Source organism: Pholcus phalangioides, unplaced genomic scaffold (assembly GCF_987345545.1).
Source record: "Pholcus phalangioides strain wild (caught in Gottingen) unplaced genomic scaffold, Ppha-v1.0 ptg000013l_1, whole genome shotgun sequence".
In the NCBI taxonomy this organism is placed as follows: domain Eukaryota; kingdom Metazoa; phylum Arthropoda; class Arachnida; order Araneae; family Pholcidae; genus Pholcus; species Pholcus phalangioides.
The window spans coordinates 36,329,877-36,352,096 of NW_028301606.1; the positions used below are offsets into that span (position 1 = coordinate 36,329,877).

The window sequence follows — 22,220 nt, forward strand, 5'->3', positions numbered from 1 at the left end:
TTGATTCGAATCGAGGGCCACTCCCGGACTTCCCGGCGTCTCTCTCTCTCTCTCTCCAGGCACGAAATATACCGACATGCTTTGCGCGTCCCCTTCTTTAACCTTAGCGTCTTGGTAACCGGGTGGTTCCGCAGCGCTATCTACAGGGAAATAACAAGAATAGAGATTAAAGAGAAAGAAAAAATTTTAATAGAAATAATAAATAAATTTTTATATCGGAGGGTCGCGTAAGCATGCTTTCGCTGTGGTATGCTACATTCATCGTCAAAGGGTAAGTAAACAACTCTTTTTTTTATTATTATTAATTCATTATTTACCATTATTGTGAGTGTCTATAACATTTATTACATGAGACATGCACGCGTATATATTTTTTTCTTCTTCTTCTCCCCCCATTATTTCGCCTCCCCTGATTCCTTAGGAGGAGGGTAAAAGAAGGGAATCGAACCCACGTCCCCGCCCATAAAACAGTGTTTCGAAGTTAAGCGAATTGTTTGTCACTTTGTAGATATTTCTGTCTACTAACCCGGTAAAGAGTTGAAAGTCATCCAAATGTTGAACACTTCGGTTGCAACAAACGAGTTTCCTCTTCTCTGTGTTGTAACAACATATCGGTGGTGGTGGTGGTGGAGTCGAGAGCTCTTTGCAGAAACGTCTAAAAACTGAGATGTTTATATAATGATGATCGTAATGTGATATGGGAATGACATTATCAAGGACTTTCACCTTATCCTAAAGAAGAAAAGTTTAAATGTTCAGGAACTTGGGCGTTATTGTTATCTGTTTTATTATCATTATAAGGGTATTTTATTGAGGGAAGGAGAGAAAAGATATGGAATCTAAAATTGCGGGATATTTGCTAGCTTTTATTGTATGTGCATTATCTGTGTTTTATTACCAGCAACTGCACCGGCAACAGCAGGACGACGAGGAAGAAGGGTAAAGTAACTAGCGATTTCTATATTTTATGTATTGTTTTGTGGTCTTTCGCAAGCGCGTATTATGTGCATTCCGATTTCACATTCAATTCATTCGGCAGAAATGCTTTCAAAATATGGAAGATTTTATAGCTGGTTCTGTACACGTTGAATGGAACATTATTTGCATAGTACTGTGCATGCGAATAAAAAAACCAGGTTTACCTCCTATATCCTGGAGCTTTGCCCAGGCCTGATTTTCTTTTTATTGTTTTACGCGAGTGCCTCTACAGTTAATTTTTAGAATAAAAAAAAATTATAGTGAAGAGATTCATCCTGGCTCCCTCTGTCAGTTTTGCTTGCGAGTATGCATGTCTCAGCTCCATCAGCTCCATAAGCCAATGTTGGGTGCCACACACATTGGTTGGATATTTTTCTTTTCAGACATAAATGTCGCTCTTCAGCAGGGCCTCAATAGCTAGAAACAAAAATTTACTCTGTCGTCCGGGGCCAGTATCAATTTTGGTGCTTCCTCCCCGTTATTTTGAGCGGAAAAAGAATAAACTCGGCACTCTCTTCCTTGTGGATATGGACCATTTTTTCTAGCATGGGCCAGATCTTTGACCACCTGATTATATCTCTGCGTTGCGACAGAGCGGCGGGCCATGTTCTGGTTAGGAGGCGAACACCAATTCCTCCTGCTCCTCAGAATCACGCAGTTCTTGCCGAAAGTGCTCCTCCTATCCATGATATTCTTCTGTCAGTTCCTGTTTACAGGGTAAATATGAAGAGTCTCGATAGAAGGGAGAGAAAAAGCTCGAATGCATTTCTTCCATCTACTCAGGAGCGAGAGATCTCGCCGCTGTACGTTACGAGGTTGTTCTGTGTACGACACATTTTCGTTTACTGGTGGATCGATGATAAGTCCACTCAAGTGAAAGGATGCGCCACATGGCCACACCAAGACAACTTCGTTAACCATTAAACTTCCCCTATCACTTTTAGGGGATTTTAGGTCTTAGTGACATGCTCAATCATCTCCGGATGATTTGAATTTATGGTATCGCTACTTTCTTCAAACGAAATTTTGATGTATATATCAAAACGGGGTGGTTATATAAATAAATGGACACTATTCATATCATACGAATGTAACGCCCATTCTGATGGAAGTATTTTGATGAAACACTTATTATATAGGATATATGGACCATGAAGGGGGAAAGGAAGAAAATATTTAATAAAAATAGCTCAATTTCTGACCACCAGGTGGAAAAAGTGGTGCTTTTTAATCCCATTTGTATTTTTACTATGGTCCAGATAACGTATATACCAAGTTTCAATGAAATACGTCCACCATAACGGGCGCTATATAGGTCGGAGTAGTGTCATTTGAATTATACTGACACTACTCCGACTTATGTAGCGTCCGTTATGGTGGACGTATTTCATTGGAGCTTGAAACAGCACAACTCTGGGACTATTAGTTTTTTTGCTTACGTCAACAAAATCCCGTTTGTTGTTTCGCCCCTGTGAATGTGTTTACTGCATGAAACTTTTGTGTAATGCAGTAAAACACTGCTTTTACAAAACGTTCTCTAATAAATCAAAGTATGTCTTTATTTGTGGTAAAATAAATAAATATATTCATTATTATGTATTATTCAATATATTTGCATTGATATATATGTTTATATAAACGTATAGCAGGGTTGAACGAAAAAAAATTCTTGAAATTAATATATATATATACGTACGTTATTTGAACCACGAGAAAAATATAACTGGGATTAAAACGCTCTAATTTTTCACCTGGTGGTCAAAAATTCGGAAACTTTTCTTAAATTGAATCTTTCTTTACCGAAAGATCCATATGTCCTGCATACCAACCAACTTTCATCAAAATACCCCCATCAGAATGGGCCTGAGCAGCGTCAGTTTGTTTATAACCACCGTGTATTTTTTCACTTCTAACACTTTGAGTGCCAGACATGTTGTTATCATTACACCACTAAGGGATACCCAAAAGGGGGAAATATGCTGCAGACAAATAGTTGAAACTCATAGTAAGCTTCAGGAAGAGAAATGAAGAAATTCCCGTTTGTGTCCACCGACAACAACAATTGATCAGTTTAACAGTTTGATTTCTCACTCGTATTGCTTACCGTAGAAGCAAAAATGGCTTCAAACATTACATTTCACTCATAGTTCGAAAAATATGTGGTAGATGGCAGCACTATAACAAACATTACGCAGAAACAAGCTTCACGTTAGGTTCGCAACACGAACACGTACATTCCAACATGTACCAATTCGTTAGAAGTTCCGCAGAGGAATATGGATGAGGTACATGTGTGGTTTAATAGACGCAAAAATGTCCAGTGATGTGTTTCCGCTAATGCCACGCGAACTGATCTCCCATTTAAAAAAGTCTCTCTGCTGAGAGAAATCAGACCAATAACATTCAAAATTCACTCATAATACAATAGGAGAAATTGACTTCGGAGTTGTTTTGTTTTCGAATAAGGAAAACAAATGGCATTATTCAGAAACAAACTTCACGTTAAGCCCAGGCACAGGCCGACATGCAACATATCGTTAGAAATTCCTCATAGAAACATTTACGAAGTGCGTGTGTGGTTTAGTAGTAGCGATGTGTGTCCTATACCGTAATATACATGGAATAGAGGAAAGGTCTTTCGGCCATTATTATTATTATTATCCTTTCCAGATAACTCCTGAAACGTTTTGCATAAAATGGGAATTTGAGTTTACATTATAGTTTACTCTGATGAAAACATTTCTATAAAAAATCCACTGACTTTTCGCATCGTGTTTTATACAATTTATTCAAAATCAATCGAGAATTTAATTACAGTAAAACCTCTCTTTTACGGACAGTGCTGGGAGAAAAAATTTGTCAGTAAAAGAGGAAGTGACCGTTAAACAACGGTTTGAAATGTATAGTTTTATTATACAAGGGGATCTCGTTTATTGAATATCATGAGAAAGAGCAGGGTGACGCAGAGGTAAAAGAGGGTGCAGCGATGTTTTCTGAAAGAATGTTGTTGTTGTTGTCATTTTTCTGTTTGCCGTGTCTTCTTCATATCATTAAGTATGTCGGAGTATGTTGGCAAGGCTTCCTATACTAATTTTTCTACATGTGAAGAACGTAAAATAGAGGGATTTACGTTATGAAAATAATCTATTGCTGATTTCAGCTTGCGAATCCCTTTCGCTATGTTACTTGTGGTGAACTTGTCTTCTACTTCTTTATCTCGATCTCCTTTATCTGGTACTGCTTCAGTTTCAGTAACAGTTAGCTGTATTAACTCCTCCGCGGTCAACCCAATATCAAAAGAACTTTGAATAGCATGTATTCACTCTCAAGGTACCTCCTGACTTCCGGAACGAAACACCATTTAAACCAATCCAGGAAAAGTGTTTTCATAGTCCAAGTCTTTTTGTTGTTCGTCCAAAATACTGGGAGCTTTGGCTTATCCTTCCCTTTAATGCTCATGGATTCGCAGATTTGAAAATTATAGTGGGCTTTATCATGTACCCGTACGCATTTTTGCGCAAAACAACATAGTAAGCCTATCTCTACTTGCCTTAAAACCAGGAGCTCGCTTTTTTCTCTTGCTTAACTTCTTTACGGCATTTTCTTCCAAAATAGTGTAGTTTCGTTAGCGTTAAACACCTGGTGAGGTGCATAACCCTTCTCTTTAATAGTTTTGTACAAATTTTTCGAAATTTTCTAGCTGCTTCCTGGTCGACAGAGGCTTGATCGCCAGTGCTTTTTACATTGCGCAATCCGAATCGTTTCTTAAACCTATGAAACAACCTTTACTTGCATAAGATTCTGATGAAATAGACGTTTCACCAGCCCTTTGCTTATGGAATAGTAAAATTTTTCGCATTTTCTGTTATAATATTACAATCAATTGAAATACTTTTTTGTGTCAGTCTTGTACCCACAAAAACAGCATTTTCTGTACGTGAAACACATGGATCCCATAGGTGCTGCGAAGTTTTGACTGCCACAGGTGCGGCTACAGCTACGGCTGAACGAATTGCAGATACCATTTTCTTGGTATAACTCACCGAACATTCGTTGATTCCGTAATGGCGGACCACAGAAGGTATTGACTTCGCCAAGCAGTCAATATATCAAATTTTTCTTGTCAAGTGTTCATTTTGATTTACCTTTACAAAGCATCATCAGTAGCACTAGAAAAATGAGCCAACCTAAACAAGCACAACTCAAATTTTGTAAATAAAACACGTGAACGACGATTGCTGAGTATTTTAGAGAAAAATTCCAATAAAGGAAAAAACCGCGAATACGGAAACCGCGAATATGGAAACCACGAATACGGGGGGGGGGGGGGGGGGGGGCGACGACTGTAGTTGAAATTTCGAGAATTTTCCAGATAGGGCCTCAATGAAATCACTTGGCCCGGGGGGCCCCCATGGTGATGCTCTTAAGACGGCCCTGCCTGGGGTGAGAGAGAGGAGAGAGATATATAATATTCTCATCATTTTTTGTTTTTTCACGCTATAAATTCATCACAAAAGGGCCCGTGAAAAATCCCAGCCTAGGGGGCTCTGCTCCGGGATGTGGAGACCATGCTCTGTGTATTTTCGTCATTGTAAGTGATTAAAAAAGGGGGAATTTCGAAACTTCTCAAATGTTATTTAAGTAATCATCAATAATCATATATAAAAATTATGCGCAATTTGGTTAAGAAATTGGAAGAGCAATCAAAAATATGTTGATGCGTGTGCCAGAGAAGAAATGTTTTTACTAGCGTCCTCTGCTGTTGACTTAAACATTAATTTCTGAACTGATGCATATTAAAGAAATGTTTTTATCTCCTCTTTTGGAAAAATTTATGTAAAAATTCATTATTTTGATAAAAATTATTATAGTTGAGTTCAATCACATAAAAATTTGATGCAATCAAATATCAGTTAATTTATTTTTATTGTATTTTGTTATAGTAACCGAATTTCATTTTGTAACTTCGTTTCAATGTTACCTGCATTACATTTTTGATGTTACTGCTGGGGTGTTTGCGTCACGACTCCTATGTGATGTTCCCCCCCCCCCCCCCATTCCGCTTCGAATAGATGTTGCTAGCTGCAGTTTGTGTGACCTGCTTCTGTGAACTGTGATGACATTTGCCTGCTTATAGCCAGATCATGACTTTTAACCAATTTGACCAGTTCTTTTTACATACACTATACATTCATGCAAACACATATCTATCTACAAACATGGACACATTTTCTTCTTCACAGGCCTTCTTGGCCAGTTTTTATGCCGGCAGTTGGCCCTCGCGGGCTGGGAATCGGCTTAAAGTTCAATTCTGGTCTGGTCAACTTCTTTCAATATTGGGGTGCTTTAAAATAATCAGCTTCGATATGTAGCGTCACCTGTCTGTGACTCCAAATATCATTTTCCAATTTCAGGCGTATAAATTTTTTCACTCTCTATTGGTTTATTTCTTATCCGAGAAATAAATTTCTCAATAATGTATTAAATGATATGATTGCTTATTCTGGTAAGGGCCGTATTCACTGACATGGTTTAAACTGTAGTCAAAATTTTTGGAAAAGAGATCAACATAGATTGGTTAAAAACCAGAATTTAACCAATTCACGTTGATCTCTCATCAAAAAATTGTGACTATAGTTTAAACCATGTCGGTGAATACCGCCCTAAGTTGTGCCTACTTATAAAATAATTGGATACAGTGAAACATTGGTTAATAGGATGTTTCTTCTTCTGCCCTGATAGCCAAAACCATTAAGAAAACGTTTAAAACGTGATGCCCATTGCAATGTACTCGTCGGCTGTGTATATATCTATTTATTTGAATTTACGTGTTGGATTGGATTTAGATTTTATTGGCGCAAGGACCAATTACTTCAAGCTGCGCCAAAAGAAATGCCCACATAAAAATAAGATAAAACTTGTTCTTGTCATGTCAAAAGTTAAAAGTATGCATGAAACGTAAAACAATGACATAGATTCTAAAAACTATAATTTGTCGCATAAACCAATGGCTTTGATGAATTCAAAAATACGAGATGCATCGCAATGGTCAGATAAAATGTCACGAAGTGAAAGATGATTCTGACCAAAAGCGGTCATAAAAATGATGACGATGATGTGAACAAGTAAATGCATGAGCAATGGTCAATGGACTTTGACAATGGGAACACTCTGGTTGACTCTCTCATAATAGAAGATAAGAATGTGTGAGGCGACTGTGTCCTATGCGAAACCTGGTGAGCGAGACTTCCTCCTTCCGGTTAGTCCTGCAGCTCGAACGCTAAAGGCCGAGTGTGGGCTTGATGGCATGTAGTTTATTATTTATTTGAGTGTCCCAATGATCCTGCCAGCGGCGATGCATCACTTCTCGGAGGATTGGGAAGTGGTCACTGGCAGGAACCAAAAGGTTATTGTCAATGTCAGATGTTGTTCGAGCTGCAGTGTCTGCTTTCTCATTGCCGAGCATTCCAACATGACCTGGTACAAAGTAAAATTTTACTGTGGTACCATGATGAATGAGGTAATGTAGTTCATGAAAAATGACATGAATGAATGGATGAGTATGAAACGTAGAGGAGCACAGTGCTTGTAATGCACTGAGAGAGTTACTATAAACTACGCATCGTCGGTGGCGTTTGCTTCGTATATGACGCAGGGCCTGAAAGATGACGTACAGTTCCATCGAATAGATAGAGAATGTGTCTGGTAGTTTGGAAGATGTCTCTTCACAGCAGATGTAGTCACAACCGACATGGCCAGGGCTCTTAGAGGGTTATTTTTCAAGTTTTGGATGCTAGAACCAGCCGGGGGGGGGGGGGGTGCAGATCTAATTCCTGAGGCATGTAGAAATATTTTGACCGGACATACATTTTTTATATGCTCATACTTTCGCTTCGTTCGATACATAAATTTTGCTTGTATTATACATTTCCAATCTTTAAGGGGGGGGGGGGGCACATACCTCTAACATGGGGAAAAGTTAAAATAACATTAAAAATATAAGTTAACCATTGATTTATTAGGAACCTTTTCCGCATATTTTTGATTAAGTATGATATCCTACGCTGGTATAAAATTTTACATACCTATAACACTTAATTTTTAAAACATTTTGAAAAAAAAAATACATTAAAAACAGCTTGTGCGCATGATAAAATGACATGACATAAATATAGCCATCCAATATTAAAATTAAAATGAAGAAAAACCTATTCATTTCATACAATGAACTAAAAAATTGAAATTTCAAATTGATTCATTCTTATTTAAAATTTAATTTAAAATTTCAAAAATTCCAAAAAAAAAATGAATTTTCTTTTTATTTAAATTCAAAAAAAATTTTTTTTTTTTTATAAATCAAATATTTATGAATGGATCTGAAACTTTTTACTTCATTTTATGAAATGAACCGTTTTCTTCATTCTAATATCAATATTGTATGGTTACACTGATGCCATGTCATTATATCATGCGCACAAACTGTTTTTAATGTATTTTTTGAAAATTAAAAAAAAAAATTAAGTACTAAAAATATGTAAAATTTTATACCAGCATAGGATAGCATATTTAATCAAAAATATGTGGAAAAAAATTCTAATAAATATTATGAATGGTTAAATAGTATTTTTATAATGATATTTTAAATTTTTCCCATGTGTGGCCCCTTAACGATGATATTTTCAATATGACGAGAAGCACTGATTTCTCAAAAGCAGAGGTCTTCAACCTTTTTTTAGTCACTCGCACTAGAAAAAAATACTATACCCATTATCAAAAGAAGAGCACCCTCTCATCAAGTCTGACGTGGAAATACATGAAATCAAGATGATTTCAATCCTTAAATGCAATTTGTACATGGGGGGGGGGGGTTGATTGGAAAGTTGATCAAGTGCTCGCGAGCACGAAATCGGACACGAGCATCGAGCTCCCCGAATGGTTCAGAGAGCACTGTGGTGCTCGCGAGCAACGGTTTGAAGATGCCTTTTCCGGGGCCGTCTTAAGAGCATCATTGGGCCCCTGGGCCAAGTGATCTTTCTGTGGCCCTACCAGGCAAATTCTCGGAAATTTCAACCTGATCTCATTTTTGTGAGGCCAGGTTGAAATTTCCGAGAATTTGCCTTTTCTTTTGAGTCCCCCGAGCCGTGCCAACACCTACTAGAGAATTTTTGTTTTCTAGGGTGTTGGCCGTGCCCGGGTGGGCCCATGCCTTAAGACGGCACTGGCCTGCTCTACAGGGGGATGATTTTCCAAAAATACTTTATTCCGTTTTTTTTAGCGTTATTGTGGATTACTTGTTTCCTGAGATTATTTTCCGGGTCGTGAACTTATTCCGAACTGGAAAATTTCTTGTACCAGTTTCATCGGTGTGGACTCTTTTTCCATTTGTATATCTCTAACTAACGCATTCGTTCTTTTTGCGATATTTATAAATTTATAATTAAAATAGAGCATGAATTCCCCCGCCCCCCACCCCATGCTTACTGGAAACGAACTCAATATCCACAGAAATGAAGATTAATTAAAAGAGTTCACAGTATTTTCTATCATATAAAGTAGAACTCAGAAAAATGACTAAAAAATACGTCGAATGAAACTTGTTATAGTCACTTTGTACCTTTATCAATTGCCCGCATATTATACAGCCGAATCCCGTTATAACGAACACCAAGAGACCGGAGGAACCACTTCGTTAAAACGAAATGTCGTTATAAAGGAATTCTAGGTTACCTAGCATTGTTCCTATGTAAACTTATTTGGGGGATTAAAAAAGTGTTCGTTAAAACGAGATTTCCGCTATAACGGTATTCGTTAAAACGGGATTCGACTGTATGTAATAGGAAAAAAGTGAACGAAGTTTCACTAGCCGTCCGAGCAAGGACAATTTGGCTGATAATAATTTAGATGAAGGTTTCACCTGCCATGTTAAAAATATCAGGAGGTGGGGACAAACGACTTGTCTTTCTGAAATTGAGGTGAAGGCAATCTACCCATACCAAAGCCTCCTAGAAGTAGTATCTAGGAGGCTTTGCCTATACCCAGTATTAATTTATCAGTAGGTCCCCTACCCAGGGCTGTCTTAAGAACACCATGGGCCTTCGGGCAAGGTGATTTTTCTGAGGCACCCCACCTGGCTAGAAAAAGGCTAACCTCTACAAATCAATATGCTTACTCTCTTACATTTGATTCAGATCTCATTTTTATGAGGCTGCTCTGCACTTGAGGCCCCGGGCCGTGCGTTAAGACGGCACTGCCCCTACCCATTTAAACACAAATAGGTATAATAAGTGTTTCAGAGACAAAAAATTTTGTTTGTGACAAAGAATTTTCATCTCTGCAGGTAGTGAACAAAAATTTTATAAATAAGGTCCGTGTTTCCGAAGCCCCGAGCTAGAGTTAAGTGAGGTTCCCTCTCTTGCAGGGCCGTCTCAACATCATGGGCCCTCAGGAAAAGTAATGTTCTGGGCCTCGTACATAGCGGAAGTAACAGCTTAGAATACAAACATCGTTTAAAATGTTTTTTAATGTAAAAAGGAAAATCATTTTAAACAATATCAACGTGCTGGTTTCTCTATGGCCATGCCCGGATGGGTCCATAGGATGGCCCTAGCTCCGTGGGCAGTCCTGCAGCCATAATTCTGAAGTGGTCACAATTTTTCTCATCTTATTTTAGTCGAATGCTATTTTTTTTTCAGGTGTCGGTGTGACTCCTTTGATCTCCTGCCATGGCTATCCTTGTAGTTCATTTGCATACATAACACCCCCCACCCCAGAATATTTCAGGGCTTCAAGATGGCCTGCAGTTACGAATCACTTCTCTAGATAGACCAGTGTTCTTCAACCGCTGGTCCGTGGGAATTTCCTGCCAGTCAGCGAAAGTCAGAATGGTAAATTACAGTATTTTAACGTGTATAAGAAACCCCCTGATTTTTTGGACTTAAAATTTGGAAAAGAAGTGAAAAGATATGCTTATAGAGTACTATCAATGCATAAGAAACCTCTCCTGTTTTTCGGAAAAATCTTTGGTGAAAAGGGGGTTCCTTAAACACGTTAAAACACGGTATGTTGTTAGAGCATTGATGTAATGAGTTCGAATTCTATTTCCTTCTCCGTTCCGGTACTGTTGTATAGAAGCGCATAAATGTTGCTTGAAACAGAGAAGCTTTACGCTGGGACCCCTGCTGCCACCTATCAAATAGAACCAAAACTATTTGTTACAAACTCTTCACGTAAAATTGACTGTGATTTTATACCGGTGTACAGCATGAAAATGAACAATATGTGTATACCGAAGGTTCTTTATTTTCACACTGAATACCGATGCAAAATCTTATGCGCCAGAATACCGGTTATTTAATTTTTATGTTTGCCGCAAACATTAATTTTTGTTAAACATAAAAACGAAGTAACCGGTATATTATGGCTCAAACTTGAATTGAAATATCATCACAGTGTGTTCAAGATATCTGAAACATTAAAGCCACGCATAGTGTACAGAAAATAGCCAAAAATAACATCGAAAACGTACCAACCTTCTCATTTTAGAATACTCCTGTATTTATAGCCGATGTATGACCGGGAACAGTCCGGGAACGACAGCTGCTATTGATGTCAAAGAAATCGATATTTCAGAATATTTACCCCTCACGTATAATTTTTTACGTCAGTATGACGGAAGAAGAACTGCGTCAAGATGAGGATTTCCTTTCAAAATCCTCGGGATTCATGAGAAAATTCGGGAAGGACGTCGGAAACTGTACAAAGCCTTCTATTTTGGTACCTTTTTATACCATAATATTCCCTCCTCCCCTTTTTACAAATGGGTAAATAGGCGAGAGAAAGAAGATTCCGTGAGCTAATATTACAATGAAAATATTCTCATTCCTCCCAAATGTACACGCAATGCATTTTTGACGTCATCCGTTCCATCTAAAAGCGAAGCGAGAGCGAGAGAGAACTATGTGTGTGCATGAATGGGATTAGCCACACACACACATGCAAGTACCATTTGGACGGCCATAACTATTCAGTGATGGAAAATCTATTGTGTTTTAACAAAAGAGCTTTTTATATACGAGGGTAGAGAGAAGCCATCTTTCTCTGACTGCTTCCGACCGAGAGAGAGGCATGTTTATTGATTTTTTTTTTGTGTGTGTGTGTGCGTGTCTGATGCATGCTTGCTTGGCCCGAGTCCAGCAGATTTCTTCAGACGTTTTCTCGCGGGAAGACCTTCATATTTACTATGCTGTTTTGTTCTTTTTCCTACGCGTACATAGATGATAATGATGGCAATTCACAAAGAGGAGACATTTTTTTTTTTTCAACATTAGATAGAGTCCCATTCTCTGACCATATTCGACGGAGTAAAACAGGGCCGCAACTAGGGGAGGGTGCGGGTGTTTCTGGTTTTCCGGGTGCCGAACCAGGGGGTGGGTGTGCAAATTTCTTCCTTTAACCTCTCCTTCAACATTAGAAAAGGGCGCCAAAATAAGTGCTTGCTCCGCCTTACCAAGCATTTAGTTGCGGCCTTGGAGTAAAATACCAGAAAGAAAGGTCTTATACGCACCACCCCCTAGAGAAGTAAAAAATAGAGTAAAGAACTTCTTTGGGGGAGGGGGGTGTTGCTTTCCGCACAGGAAAATGCGGTACATCGCCAATTGTAGCCGGAAACTTACAAAATATAAGAGAAGTTCCCGGTTACTATAAAAATTGCTAAAGGGTGAGAAAGCAAGAGTTTCCGCGCAAAAGAAAACAAATAAATGAAAATCTCCATGCACAATCATTTGGCGATAAATTTTGACAATCTGTATTTGAAATATAGGCGATTAATTTCAAAAACTGGTTTCCTTGTTCGCATGTTAGAAATAGAAGGGGGGAGGGGAAAGAGTGTAGTAGATTTCTCTTTCGTAATTTTTGGGGGAATCCATCCCCCCTGAAGTGTTTACACAAAGAAAGACGATAAAAGGGGGAAAATGTTAAGGTGAACTGGGAGGAGAAAAAAAAACCCAATTTTTTTTCAAAGGGTCTCACGATGATGAGAAAAGAGGGTGGAGAAAACACGGAGGGAGAGTTGAAGCGAATTTCTTCCATTTACGATTGGGCTGAGATATCTCGTCCCTGATCATTAAGGGACTAAGCGGCATTAATGAGATATCTCGTCTCCTTGAATATCTCTTATTTCAGCATTGACAAGCCCAGACATGATGAAAAGATCATTTTTGGATGGAGAATTTTTTCCCTGTTCCCTTTTGCTTTGCATCTGCTTAAAATCGGAAGAAAGCCTAGTTAATTAAAAAAAAGTGTGGTAATTTTTCATAGGGGTTTAGTGATTTTTCTGCTTGGCCGCTTAAAGGGTTAAAATATTCGTTAGACAAATTTTCAACACGATAATTGCATGACACGAAAATTCGGGAATCTGCTATTTTCACTTAAAAATGTGTAAGACAGGTGGCAGCACCGTTAGAACACCAAACATGCATAGCTCTGACAACATGAATGCGTTAAGTACACACATTCACTCAGAACGCAAGTTTCGGCATGTTCAATTCGGTTATATGCATTAGAGTCCCCATAATCCGAGATGAATGAGATCGAGGTTACCTCGGGTTACTGAACACTCTAATTAACAGAAAAAAACAATAAAAATCACCTTTCAGAGGAGGGGGCGGCTAATTAGACCTTTATATCCGTTATTTGACCTTTTTTTGTTCTTAATTCAACGGCTTACTTGATTCACTTTTCCAAGCGGTTTTTAAAATTTCACGGATACGCATTACACTGCTGTCCAAAAATTGAGGACGAAGCTGAAAAATTGAGGTCGAGTACTCTTTACGGATGAAAGACAGATTCAGTCTGACTAGCGATTCTGGACGAATACACATCTGCACATACACAAAATACGGAGAACGCGCAATAACCACCTCCAAAAAGGATCGGTTTGGGGGAGGTATCATGTTTGCCACCCGTATCTTATACATCTTCCATCACTACTTTACCGCACACCAACTCCGGTCATATACCACCATACACGGCAATTTTCAACCAATGAAGTTGGGTGGGATATGAAGGCTTCATCTCATCTACATCGGTGGTCACCCCAGGCTTGGTAGGTAAAGAACTTATATCTGACGTTCTATGCCCGGATTCCAACCCATGGACCTTGATCGTAACCTTCATAGTGGACGACGAGCATCTTCCCACTGCGCCACTCGTGCTCATTTTCCATCACTGGTGCCCGCTATTGTATCGAGGTTCTCTTTCCTCACGTGCGTCTTTTTTAAGGCACTATGGGTCTTCAGTTCCTCTTCATGAACGACAACACTACACCTGATCGTACAACGGCTGTCGCAGAGCTGTTGGAGAGTGAAGATATTCAACGCATCGATTGGCCGAGAAGGTTCTCGGATCTAAATCCAATCGAACATGTGTGAGACACTTTAAGGAGACGCTTGCCGCTAACAACGATCCCGGAGCTGCGATTGTGGCGCTACAACAGGAATGGGTTGTCAACAGTTGACAACCTTGTACTCAGCATGGGCAGACGATATAAATCCTGCACAGCAGTCAGGGGTGGTCATATTCCCTCTGCTGGATTGGATTCTCTCTATTTTTCTGTTATCAAACTTTGAATAAAAGCTGACTCCGCCCACTTTCAGTTGATCTGACAGGTTGGGGTGGGATGGAAAACGTGTTTGTCTGCAATTAAAAGAACTACTCAGTGTCTGGACTCGTCATTGTTGAAATAAAAGCCGTGATACACAACCTCCGGCCCGTTAAGTTGTTCTGGTAGAAAAGTATCAATATACACAGTACGATAAATACGTAAGCCAGCCATCATAAAAATACGGTATATCGGCAAAAAAATGTTAACTGCAAGTAAAGTTGCCAATTACGGAGAAGAAAAACCGTTAAAGGCAAGTAAATTGCCAATTAGAGCCAAAAACACTGTCAAAGGTATTAATTTATAAGTCGTAGGAAAATAAACTCAATTCTTGATTTCAGAATATCAAGTAAGTTGAAAATAGGGGAAATAACAGGGCTGCCCCCCCCCCAGACCCATGGCCTCTTTATATGGGAGGCTGATAGAAGGCGGAACATCTGCTCCGAATGAAGCTGAGGCAGATATCTTCGGCTGAGAATGAAGCGGGCATTATATCATCCCGTATTTTACGAGACAGATAAATTTTCCCATATTCTTCTGCTTTTGGGAGTGGCAATCGTTCTTAACCCCTCCCTCCCCGCTCCCGCAGCTCCGCTTGAGAGAAGGCAGACATATGCAACTTCGAATGGAACGAAGGCAGACATATGCAACTTCGAATGGAACGAAGGCAGACATATGCAACTTCGAATGGAACGAAGGCAGACATATGCAACTTCAAATGGATGTTGGCAGAAAACAGAAGCCTTTAGCTTTGAATGGAGCCAAAGCCGACATCTTCAGCTGAGAATGAAGCCGAGGCCAACATCTTCAGCTGAGAATGGAGCAATGGCAGGCGGATCTAAGGCTATGTGCCGGAGAAGCAACTTATTAGGTCAGAGCATCGGATCATCCCATATTTTACGAGACAAACGAATTTTCCCGTATTATTCGGTTCTTCGGAGGGGCGCAATCATTCCCCCCCCAACCCCCGATCCGCTTGAACGAAGAAACACACGCCAACAAACCGAACTTCCAAAAAACGAAAACTGCTTCAACGTGTTGGGGAGCCTTGATTTGATACAAGTCTGTGGAAGTAATATATTGTCAAGAGAATCAAACTTTTCTTTTTCCTACTACTGAAGTGATTTCTCATGATGTGAGGAAAGACTCGAAAAACAACGTTATTCCCTCGTGACGAATTTACGACCTCATTGTCTTTTCTGCTGATTTCTCCTCTCGAACTCTCTTGAGAAATTCAGCATCGCTTCCTATTCTTCTTCAACTCATTAATATTTACTTGTACGTGGCGACATCCGTAATGTGTAAATTACCCATCCGCTTGGATTTTAACGCTGTTTGTGACGTTAACGCGTCCCGATTGGACGCAAGCGTGGATCCGGGCATGTGTCGGGAGGGGCGAATATGTACGTTTTTTGAATGAACCCGTATTATACGGGACAGACAAATTTTCCCATATTTTTTGGCTCTTGGGAGGGGCGATGGTCCCCCCACCCCCCAATGGATTCGTGTTCGAGCGATGACAGACAACTTCAGCTGGGAATGGAGTGAAGGCAGGCATCTGTAGCTGCAAATGAAGACGAAGCAGATATCCTGCGAATAGAGCGGACACATACCTCGAGCTTCGAATAGAGCGAAAGTAAACATATCTTGAGATTCGAATGGAGGGAAGACAAGTATATTCAACTGCAAATGGAGCGAAAATAAACAGCTTCAGCTCCGAATGGAAAGACAGACAGCTATTAGATCTCTCAGTACCGGCAATTTATTGCCGATTCTGAATGGCAGCGTTCGACATTTTGCCTTTTTTTATACTCATCGAGAGGTTGGTACGCTAACCCAGCACCTCCTAGAGATAGAAGGCCTCCGCACTCTGCTTGTGACATCAGTAAGCAGTCCATTTTTCCCTCAGAATATTCAGGGGAAAAAAATTCCCTGCGCATCGTTGTGAGGAAAAGGAATGATCGGGCTCAGAATTGGTGATTTCTATGCCCCACGTCCAATCACTATGCGGTATTTGTGAGCCAATCAGGAAGATTCTACGCCAAAGTAAGAAGAAGCGAAATAGGATGCCGTGTTTCAAAATGAGGCAAACTCGCTAGGTAGTCTGAATGACGTTTATGGCAAACAGTGCAAAGGCCTTTTATCTTTAGGAGTTGCTGGCTAACCCCTCCGTGTGGGGATCCCTGCGGTAGCACTCATTTATGTGGTCGTGTCACCATTTTTGTTCTGGGGCCAAGGGTGAAAATCAAATGAAAGTTGATGCACGACAAGTGGTGAAAAGGGCCCCCCACGAACAGCTGTGAAGAATTAGAAGTGAAGAATTTAAGTGAAATATGATGGAAGAAAATGTTACTAATTTCAGAATCCAGCAAAACTGTTCATAGAACCAGGGCCGTCTTAGACCCACGAACCCATGTGAGCATAGGTAGGGACCTACATGATGAGATCTGGTACTATAATTTACGAATGTATGTATGTAAATATGTAAGTTACCGATGTGATAGTCGAGTGGTCATAGTGACGGACTCGCATAGCGAGGTCTCGGATTCCAACCCTACTGGCGCCACAGTAGTGGTCGGCACTGAAGTTGTTTTTCTCTGGTTCAAAACTTCAAGGCGCGGATGCCAGCCTATCTCCCCCTTTAAAAAATCTCGCCACAGAAAGCAACAGGCCTACAAACGGTACAAATTCAATCCATTCAATCAAATTCAATAATTACACCTCACTCACGTCACTGCTGAGATATAGATGGCAGTACTGAGAGAGAAAAACCAGGCACAACACTAGATGCGCACTCGGACTCACTCCTACTTGCACTTAAGGCACAATTAACTAGTTAGTAAATCGCCCATGTGAATCAAACCTGAAGTTCGTTTCTGTATATTGCTTGTGATGTGCAGTGTTGCCATCTTATGTAGTTGCAGATTTCACTGTTTGTAGGCCAGTTGCTCTCTGTGGTGAGACGTTTCAACGGGGAGATGGGCTCACATTCGTGCCTCGAAGTTGAGAACCGCAGAAAACCAACTTCAGCCGACCAATACTGTGGTGACGTTGGGGTGCTAAACTGCAGAACAATCTGGAAGAATTTTAGGAAAACTGTAGGTGGAAATTTTAACCTCAGAACATTTTCAGTCAGCCGAGGACTTGTTGCAGAACAATGTAAACCATTCTGTATTGGTGCCTTCATCTAATTTAAATAATTTAACCCTCCTTCTGGATCAGTGCCTGGCCCAGAGTTACAGAGATCGATCTTATTTATAGAATTTTTGTTCATGAAAATGTAGTTCTGATAAAATTCAATTCATTAAGTAGAAATGGTCTCCTTCTGGGAGGGGGGGGGGGAGACAGGTAGGGCACGCGAAGAAAACATTTCCCAAAGGGAGAGGGACATGGGTTGAAAAGCACTACTTTAGGGTAGTAAGGTAGTGTTTTTCAACCGTCGGAACACGGCCTAGTACCGGGCCCTGAGATCAGTCAAAGCAGTCGGTGAGTGATTCACCGATTCGCTTTTTCGTCATTTGTTTCTCATTTGTCGCGTGTATGACTTGGCCTTCCGATCACAAAAAAAAACACACCCACGAAATTAACAGGGCCGCTGGCTGTCAAAGGTCAAGAACCACTCCTACAACGCACCAGGGCTACAACTGGGGGAAGGGGTGATCTTGTGCTTTACTACAAGGGATGCCAAAATGCGTGCTTGTCCAGGCTGACAAAGTATCTAATTGCGGCCCTGAGGGCACCGCTTTTGGCTGCTCCCTTACTCAGTAGGTCAGTGTTTCTCAACTGCTACGCTAAGGCCCGGCATCGGGACCTGACATCAGTCGAACCGGGTCATACGTGGTTCATCGTTTTATTTCCACACATTTGTTTTCCTTTATTCCCCCTTCGCGTACAAGAATTTGGCAACAGATTTGGATGATCCCTATTTGATGAAGCAGCGATAAATCTGGTAACCATTTCCTAACATAACGAACGGAAAAGGAACAGGACCGAAAAAGAAAAAAAAAAAGAAGAAAAAAGGAAGGGGAAAACATGAATAGAAAAGGAAAAAACAAAACAAATAGATAAAGAAAACAGTAAATAATAGATAAGTGGATTTCTCTCTTTTCACCCTCAACCTACGTATTCCCTTTCGTTCTGACATGTACTATATATAGTAGAAAGATATGTTATATGTGTGGGGAAGAGAGAAAATCACTAACTGGAGAATGGAAAAAAAAAAACGAAGATGAAAAAACAACAACTTTGGTTCATAGGGTTTATAATACAGCTTCGCGATGGTGAGGAGAGAGGAAAGAAAACACTGAGAAAACTGGATTGAATTTATTCCACTGGCGTTTGGACGAAATATTTCGTCCGTGATCGTAAAGTGGTTAATCGTGTGTATGGCCGGGCCTGCCAATCACAAAAAAATCAACCGGACCGCGGGCTTCCAAAGGTTGAGCATCACTGCTCTAGGCCACTCACTAACCTTGTCCCTCGTTCTCTAGCAGAGGTGGATTTATGATTTCGGATGATTGGTGTTTATATATATAAGGCTAGTAATTGGCGATGTGTCCTGTAATTTTCCGCTCTCCGTTTTCATCTTTGACTATCTATGGTCACACTATTAGCGACTCGACAAAGGTTTAATCCAAACAACTAGTAAATAAAATAAACACGCATTCTTTTCCACTGTTCTATGTTCTTACAAACTTGTCCCCGCTTGATTTATCGGTGTAGTTGTAGGAGAGAGAGTAAATTGATAAGATATTGTGCGAGTGTGAGTCACCGGGGACGAAATAATGAACGAGTAACCTCTTCTCATTGACATGGAGGACGAGTAGAGAGAGATAAAAGAGAGTAACTTAATCTCTTTCCCCCTCGCTCATAAAAGAATGTTTTCACGTCGAGCAAAAAAATCCGTTTTCGGGTTTGACCGACTAAAGTCTAACGTTCATATTTACTGGATAATTCAAATAACCATATTTATATAGGATTCCGGAGATGTATGTGATATTTAAGGAGGATTAACCACAAAATTCGCCCTCATGTACCGAGATCACCACGTCAATGCAAGCCACGTAACATGCAAACAAGAAGATTATGCAAAAAAATTGGACAAGCAGACGTAAATATATTTGCTGATTCATCGTTGTTTAACCCGTTCGATGTTTTTGACGTAATATTACATCCGAAGATGCATTTAAGGTGTACGAAAAAACACACCATTCCTTCGGGTTTACTGAAACTTGTCCCCGACATTTCGCCCCTAGCACGTTTCGTGCCCGGTACATTTCACCCCCGGAAATTTCACCCCGACGTTTCGCTTGCCTTGACCGTATGAGTGGCGAAGTGAGTGACCATATGAGTGATGGTCACTCACTTCGTCCCTCATATAGTCACTCACTTGATCATTCATATAATCATTTGCTCAACCATACAGTCACTCACAATCACTTACTCATACAGTCTCTAACTTGGTTACTCAAACTGTCCTTCACTTGGTCCCTCATATGGTCACTCACTTTCTCATACAGTCAATCGCACACTCATTTGGTGAATCATGTAGCCACTCACTCATGCCGTCATCCCCCCCATATGGTTACTCATACGGTCACTCGTCACTCACACAACAACAACTCAACCAGACATACACCTTGTCCATATTTCTCTGCGGAACTTCTAACGAATTGGTACATGTTGGAATGTTCGTGTCCGTGTTATGAACCTAACATAAAATTTGTTTCTTTGTAATGCTTGTTGTAGCACTGCCATCTGCCATCAATTTTTCGAACAACCGTCTATTTTTCGAGTCACAAACAGTAAGTCATTCACTCGGTCACTCATACGATCAGGGCAGGCGAAATGTTGGGGACGAAATTTCCGGATCCCATTTCTCTCTTCGCTTCCATTGTTATGCCGAATGTGAAGTTAACGACTACGAAAACCTTTTGTGTGAGTGAAAAAAAAAACAAGTTTTTCCCGTGAAAAATCTCTTTTCCTTTGTCATCTTTGTGTGAGATAGATGTATATCAGGGCTGGGCAAATTTCAAAAAATTTACATGCCCGTCGGGCATTTTGTTGGGGAGTGGGCAGGGGGTCCTTAAAAGAGGAAAAACTATGCATAATTAAATGTACATTATTTGGGAGGTCCCCTCATTTGGCGCGGTCGAATATAAATATAATTTCTATTCTTTTCAATAAATTTTGACGGCCTTGAACCATTTTTTATTATTATTACAGGAGTAGTTTTTTTGCAATGTCTACTGCAGTCAAAATGTCCTCTCGTCCTGAGGATCCAGGTTTGAACCTCGTTGACGACACAGTGGTGGTCGGTTGAGGCACGAATGCAAGCCGGTCTTTCATTTGAAAAGTCTCTTCGCAGAGAGCAGACAGACCTACAACACCATACAGACATAACACGAAAATTCAAGCATTTCCATCTTTACTTCAGAAAATGGAAGCCAGATGGCAGCATGAACACTAAACAAGCGCAACTCGACAACATAAATATGTTAGGGACGCACATACACTCCGGCGTGTGCCGCTTCGTTAGAAATTCCGCAGAGGAATGTGTATGAGGTGCAAGTGAGGTTAAGTAGTAGTAGTAGTCAAAATGCCCCCTATCTTGGGCTTTTGCAGAATTTGACGATAAAGGGTTGGAAGAGAAGGGTAAGGTTAAATAGTACAAGTTAATTAAATTGAACTTAAATTAATATATTTTTCCAAGATATGATCGCATTTGTGTGACGGAAAATCGGTTAGGAGGTAGCATGGCATGGCCTACTCCGTTTATGGTGGGGTCACTCCACTTGCGGGATCATATTTTTGCTCTCTCCCAAGAGTAACCTATTACTGATTGACGGTAATATCATTTCAATAGTTATTGCATTTTAATCTTGCGTTGGAAAGAATAAATAAATAAAAACCGATAGAGTTTCTGAAGGAGAATGATTTCGAATCCAAAGAACTATATAGGGATTAATGTTTCCCGGGATTTTGTGAATCCCGAAAATCGATTATCGTAAACATTTGAACAATTTAAGTAAATTTAGAGACATTTAATATTTTTATCAGAAATCCTGAGTCCCGTTGCGACCACATTAAGTGGCGTGGACTACATTAACACTTAATCCAGTCCGCGCCACTTAATGTGATCACAACGGGACTCAGGGTTTATGATAAAAATAGCCGACTGATCATAAAAACATCCAAAGAAAATCTTGTTTGCAAGTACGTTGACCATAAATCTCGTTTGGTCGAACGGGACGTATGGTAAACTATGATATTTATGAAACTGTGTGGACACACACACATCACACCTTGTTTTTCTTTCCTTCATAACCGGTAGAGAAATGTTCAATCGTTCCATTTTTTTAAATTCTAAAGCGGGACTCCCCCCCCCCCATTAAGGGGCCGTTCAAGTATTACGTAAGCAAATTTTTAGCCATTTTTGACTCCCCTTCCCCCCCCTTGTCAACAAAATTTCGTCATCAACTCTGCCCCTCTGAATCCAACTCATATTTTCATAAAGGGTGGTTGATGACGTAAGCATTACCCAAACCCCCCTCCCCCCCTTGTCATCAAAAGTCAGCAAATCTGA

General features: G+C 40.1%; 1 protein-coding gene across 2 annotated transcripts in view; it reads left to right on the forward strand.

The window, feature by feature from the left end:
* The first annotated feature begins 2 nt into the window (after positions 1 to 2).
* Positions 3 to 22,220, forward strand: part of LOC149079010 (arginine kinase-like) — a 60,211-nt gene continuing 37,993 nt past the window's right edge. Inside the window, exon 1 of one of the 2 annotated variants that reach the window (XM_089241269.1) lies at positions 3 to 271. In XM_089241269.1, the coding sequence (XP_089097395.1) occupies positions 234 to 271 (38 nt within the window). In that variant the 5' untranslated portion in view covers positions 3 to 233. Of the gene's footprint in view, positions 272 to 425; positions 940 to 22,220 lie in introns of those variants that run through there. The other variant, XM_089241268.1, reaches the window with a different exon arrangement.